At 34.4% G+C, this 5,923-nt stretch overlaps 1 protein-coding gene and 1 long non-coding RNA gene across 2 annotated transcripts; both read left to right on the top strand.

The window, feature by feature from the left end:
- The first annotated feature begins 272 nt into the window (after positions 1–272).
- Positions 273–1,311, top strand: LOC130549845 (uncharacterized). Its single transcript, XR_008962281.1, has 3 exons — positions 273–392; positions 517–663; positions 823–1,311. It is a non-coding gene; the product is annotated as an uncharacterized LOC130549845 (long non-coding RNA).
- Positions 1,312–1,948: 637 nt separating this feature from the next.
- On the top strand, positions 1,949–3,398 carry LOC130549849 (uncharacterized). Its single transcript, XM_057327198.1, has 5 exons — positions 1,949–2,039; positions 2,188–2,514; positions 2,712–2,843; positions 3,005–3,132; positions 3,235–3,398. The coding sequence occupies exons 1-5, from the start codon at positions 2,015–2,017 to the stop codon at positions 3,262–3,264; spliced, it is 642 nt and encodes a 213-aa protein (XP_057183181.1). The 5' UTR covers positions 1,949–2,014; the 3' UTR covers positions 3,265–3,398.
- Positions 3,399–5,923: the final 2,525 nt, after the last annotated feature.

The following is a 5,923-nucleotide window of genomic DNA, read 5'->3' as shown; positions in this document are numbered from 1 at the left end:
TTTTCTTTGTTATTGGTTGACAGTACATTAAATGTATTTGTTTTTTGTATTTATCACTGTTGATTTCCATAGATCTCTTCATTTGGTGTCAAGCTGCAGAGACTTTAGATCAACTAACAGATTTGGGACAAAATGTGACTATAAACTGTGATCTGGATGAAAGAGAGATTTATTGGTTATTACTGAAAGTACCAGATCCTCTGTGATGATATTACGCACTTTATCAACAACATCTTTATTCTTCAACACAACATTCAGACAGAAATATTCAGTGCAATCTAAAAATCATCTGTTTATAAATAACATCACTGTTAATGAATTAGGAGTTTATTACTGTATGAAGAAAGATACACCTCCAAAATTCAGCAGTGGCATCAGACTACAGATAAATGGTAAGTGCTCCTGTTGTAATCAAGTGTATTCATATTCGCCTTTAATATGCTGCAATGAAGTACACTAACAGTACAAATTTGTACAGCTACATTAAAAGATTGTAAAGTTACTCATTATTTGCAGAGCCAACAGAAAGTCCAAATGAAGAGATCAGGTATATACATCAGAATCATACAGAAGTGAAATATATTCAACAGAATCAGACACTATGGCAGACTCTTACACTTATATCCGGTCTGATGAATGGTGTTTTATTCATTGTGGTCATAGGTGAGTTATTTTTCTTCAACTCTGGCTCTAAATATTAACATTTTGTTGTGTGTGTTTGTTGAGTTGTAATACAGTACAGTATCTCAGCATCATTTAGATAAATTTAGAATAAAAAACTGCATGTATCATGCTTATACTTGTATTCATTTGCTCTTTCAGTGTGCAGAAGTGAAATGTTCAAAGCTGCATAAAGTCTTGTTCCAGGAAATTCAACAGCAACTGTGCTGCTTCAAAGCTGCCAACATAATCTGTACAACTAACCTGACATATATATCTCACAGTCTACAGAAAAATTCATGATGAATTACATTACCTTGCCGATTTAGTGATATTGATGTTTTTGATGTAATAATGTTTTTATTCTTTTAAATTATTTTTATAGCACATGCTAGTCCCGTGATGTTGGCAGTTTGTTTTAACATCTACTCATATTTCTACAAAGGAAGCTATCAATTGAATTTATATGAGCATACAGTATACATTTGACAATAACCATATAGATTTGAGTGGTCAAACTGTAATGAGAAAATACTCGCTTTACCAAACTGTGTATAGCTTGACCTGGTTGTAAAGTTAAATGATTATAGTTTAGTAATGTCAGTCATCACTGACCATGTCTGTTTTAGTCAATAATCATGACAACGAAAATGTGTGACATGCTTATCCACTGTGGTTTTGGAATAAAAAGAGATAACGTTTTGCATTTCTGTTTTTTATATAAATTAAAAATTGTTGGTAGATTAAAATCACGCTCTTATTCATGTAAAGGCCTTTAAACCATTTAAGTGTGATTTTAAACACTTGCTTTGGCGCGTTTAGTGTAGAAAGACAGTTTAGCTGTGGGACGCGCCACAACGACAGCAGTTGCAGTTCTAATATGTTGGCTTTCATTCATAAAATGATGTTGTCTATTGTTTCTTCATTAATTTGGAGATTAAATGTGAAATTATTAGAATGTTAAAGTATATTTAAAAACATTATTGTTATGTGTGATTAATCAGATTATTTTTAATCGATTGACAGCACTAGTTTTAAGTGTCAGACACTATTATCCATCCCTGAACTATTTTACTTCTCTGAAGTGTGTGACTATTAAATAATCAAAAGCAAAACAACATTGCATATTCTTTACTTTATTAATGAAATATAAATTACATAACTTAACCGGATGTGTCCGAGGATACTTGTCTAGCTGAAGAAAGGAAGTCTCGCTCTAGTGTTGAAATTAAAAACACTTGACTTCCTGTTGGATGAGTGAGACCTTTCATAGAGCTTTGCAGTGGAGTTCACTTTATGCAGTGTGTGTGAAGCAGTTTTTATTATATTAACCTGTTCAGATCACAGCAACAACATGAGGATTATTCAGCTTCAGCTCTGTAAGTGTTTTGTGTGTTATGATGCTTTTTATTAGAAAATGTTTTCTGTTTTTTAAAGGGGGTTGATAATATCTGCCACTTTCAATGCTGCATTTTTATTAATCCATGTGTCATTATGAATGTGTGAGTTCCTTTTTTTATCTTAAAGGTGTATTAATGTGGTGTCAAGCTACAGAGACTTTATATCAACTGACTGATTTGGGACAAAATGTGACTATAGACTGTGATCTGGATGATGAGGACGTTTATTGGATTTTACAGAAACAATCAGATTCTCCTACAGTGATACTGCACTCATTCTCAAACCCAACATTTGCTTTTCACTTCAATAAAACATTGAAAAACAAATATTCAGTACAATCTAAACACCGTCTGGTCATATATAACGTCACTGTAGATGAGTTAGGAGTTTATTACTGTATGAATAAAGATACACCTCCAAAACTCAGTCACAGCACAAGACTGAACATCATTGGTAAGTACTTTTGCTCCATCGGTGACTAAAACATTACTGTTACTGTGATTATTAACATCAGTTGAGCTTCTCTTCGGTTGATCTATCCAAAAGGGAATATGTTTAACTCAGTATTACAAAAATCAGTTTACACCGAGTTATTGTGCTTAGACTGACAGTCATTACTGTAACAGAATGCAACGCATGTTTATTTTCAGAACCAACTCAACTAACTGAGTTCAATACAAGTGAGTGCAAGAATCACACAAATGTAACAGAACAGAACTCAACACAATGGAAGACTTTCACTCTCATATCGGGTCTGCTGAATGCTGTTCTGATCATTACAGGTGAGATCTTCCAGCGATACAGTAAGTTTGATTTTAAGATAATGCTGCTCACAATGTGGCTCTACAGAAAGGTGAGGCCGTAATTGTGTAATGACGCATTAGAAAAAGTAAAAATATATATGAATTACCACAAATATTGACTCTAAATTCACTGTCATTAGGATTCTTAAATGTTGTTACTGTTGTAAATGGATGTTGGAACAGATCTGGAAACAGTTCACAACTTTATAACACTGAACTGCAGCAGACGCAACATTTAAAAGAGCCTCAAGAACCAAATCAATTACAGGTAAGACTATTAATATCATGAATGATATTCCTTATTGAAAACAACCAAGAACTGGATTACTGTCGTTTATTTGTTAATACTGATTTCCTTTTCATCTTTCAGTATGTGACAGTGGTTTTCCAAGCTGTTTAAAATATTAAGACCAGCCAGATCAACAGCACCTACTGTATGTTGCTAAAAAGCTGCCAAAGTAAATCTGTATTTATGTTGTATAATATGGATCATTCATTGGTTTATTAATTAATAACCTAACTTGTTTTTTTTAAACAACCACTAGTTAAATTGCATAAAAAATTTGAAACCGATGCATGATGTAGCTTATCTGTAAAAGTTGAAAATGCCTTGGCAACCATAGTTTCTTTTCACTGTTTTCTGATGTCAAAAATTGGAAATTACTTGCAATATCTGAAAGATTTTGTTTGACGATAGTAATGTTTAAATATCAGTGGTTGATAATGCTGACTATTTTCAGTTAACAAACTTTCTGTTTTGCCTTGATGTATAAACAAAAGTGTTGCCCAAGCAAATATATCCAATTGTATATCCTGGCATTTTTATTTTAACATTACATGATCATATCAGTTTATGTGTTATGTATTTTCATTTTCAGCAAATACTTGAATAAAAAGAATATAAAGTCAACAAAACGTTTCCAATGGTTTGGTCACTCTGCAGCGCATGACTAGTCTCACCTTTGACTAGACCGGCGGTTTAACCTTGAACCAAGTGCAGTGTTTCTCAGAACAATTAACATTAATGTATCAGCTCATGGTTTTCTTAACCACAAATGGAAACAGAGTAGCATTGTAGTAAGGTTACTAGGGTTTATACTTTTGCTGTATAATTCAGAAGTTATGCACATTTAATATCACACTTTTGTAACATGGAATAACCTTAAACACTTTTACATAGACATGCTAGACTGGTGGTGAATGAAAATACTGCCAAGGAAGCCAAAGTCTCAAGCTTCGCATGTTGTCAAGCAATACATGGGGAAAACTCCAAACAGAAGTGTGCATCCTAATGCCCCGTTGCAAAGGGCAGAGGTCTTAAAGTGGGAACTATGGAGCAAGAATTGTAAAATAGGTGTTTGTTAGACACTCAGCGTAGGAAGTAATAAACAATACTCATTAGCTGGTACAACTCTTCGTTTGGTTTCATTTTCCCAAAGCGTACAAAAGCACATAGATTTCAATCACAGACTGAAACAGACAGTAGTGATGCTCAAACACATCCTAAGACCCAAATAATGGTCATTCAAATAAACAATTCAGATATATTTCTGTCATCTGTGTTCTATATCAACGGTGTCCTGTTAAATATCCACTACGACCATTATTTAGACTTTGTATAAACCGACAGTGGTTGGTCTTGAGTCTAGCCTTCATGTTCATGTTGTTAAAAAATAAAAGGCTTACCACAGGAAGTCACAGTAGACTTTATACATGTCAAAGTTTATTCATGATTAATGTTTTTAAACATGTGGAATGACAAAAATGACACCGCATCAAACTATTTCAGTGATGAATGTGGAAAAGCAGCAGTGAAACTGACTTTGGCTGAAACGTCAAACTCACAGTGTGGAAAAGTTCACCTCAGTGTACTGGAAAACCAAATTACATTAAAATTATGATCCAAACAATTGTATTCTTACAGGTTAAACACACCTAAATACATTAATGACAGTTTGACATAATGTACCTGTGCCTGGTTCAACTCTTCATGTTGTTTTTGATATAAATATTTAGTCTTCAGTAGATCAATATCATGAAGTTTTAATCTTTCTCCTGAATAACAACTACCTACTGGAAAACATATTATATCAATATTTTTACAGCCGTAGTTATTTTTATACATTTAATTTGATCATGAACAATATCTCACCAATAACCACAAAGATCAATACAGCAGTCATGAGAGCAGATATAATGATGATAATCTGCCATTGTGTCTCATTCTGATGAATACAGTTCACTGCCGTCTTATTCTGACACTCTGAGAAATGATAAGTGAGTTGAGTCGGTTCTGTAAAGACAATATTTTTACAATCAGATGCCACTTTAATGATTAAATCTTTTATTTGTTGCATTTTATACAAAACAACCATAAATAAGCTATAATAAGTCATCTTTAAAGTGTCCAAATAAATTATGCACTTAAGTATGAGTGGATGAATAAAGTAACACCATAGCAATGATGTTCAGTCCACTAGGTCCCCCTCGCAGGACCTAGTGGGCGGAGCTTGAGCTATCCACGCGTAGGTACAGTCCAGACTCATACAGTTTGTTTCGCACGGCAAGAAAAGTGTATATTAAATATGAACTGAACTTTGAGACATTTATAAAATCTTTCCATAGACTTAAACCGCTGTCTCGACCTAAATGCTAATATTTGTTGTTATTTTTGACTCCCTAACATTTTTCATGATGATTTTTTAGCACGTCAGACGTGTTTCTGTGACTGTAGTAACGTTCGTGTAGGTGAGAAGGAAGAGATCGGGGTCAGGTTGTCTACTGGAGAGAAGAAATGTTTATTCACAAAATAATAACTCAGTCTAATGCTGACGCTGCACGTCTCTGTTTCCAGCCTCCGTATTCCACTGGAGCTGACGATCCTCTCGTGAAGCAGTCCTCCTACTGGCTCTGTCTCTGTCTCTCTCTCTCTCTCGTAGACTCTGCTGGCTCTCACACACCCGGCTCCTGTCTCCGAGCTGTTTATATGCATCCCCACACCAATCACTGGAATAGAGGACAGCTGATCATCATTTGCACTTCGCACCCCATTTACTCAC

Source organism: Triplophysa rosa, unplaced genomic scaffold, assembly GCF_024868665.1.
Source record: "Triplophysa rosa unplaced genomic scaffold, Trosa_1v2 scaffold184_ERROPOS835074+, whole genome shotgun sequence".
NCBI classification, from domain to species: domain Eukaryota; kingdom Metazoa; phylum Chordata; class Actinopteri; order Cypriniformes; family Nemacheilidae; genus Triplophysa; species Triplophysa rosa.
This window is presented reverse-complemented; position numbering and strand designations above follow the sequence as displayed.

Bases quoted from the DNA above. Each gene is read 5' to 3' on its own strand.
- LOC130549849 (XM_057327198.1), top strand. From the start codon at position 2,015: ATGAGGATTATTCAGCTTCAGCTCT. The intron at 2,040-2,187 runs GTAAGTGTTTTG...TTTATCTTAAAG, and splicing joins GATTATTCAGCTTCAGCTCT to GTGTATTAATGTGGTGTCAA. The intron at 3,133-3,234 runs GTAAGACTATTA...TTCATCTTTCAG, and splicing joins AAGAACCAAATCAATTACAG to TATGTGACAGTGGTTTTCCA.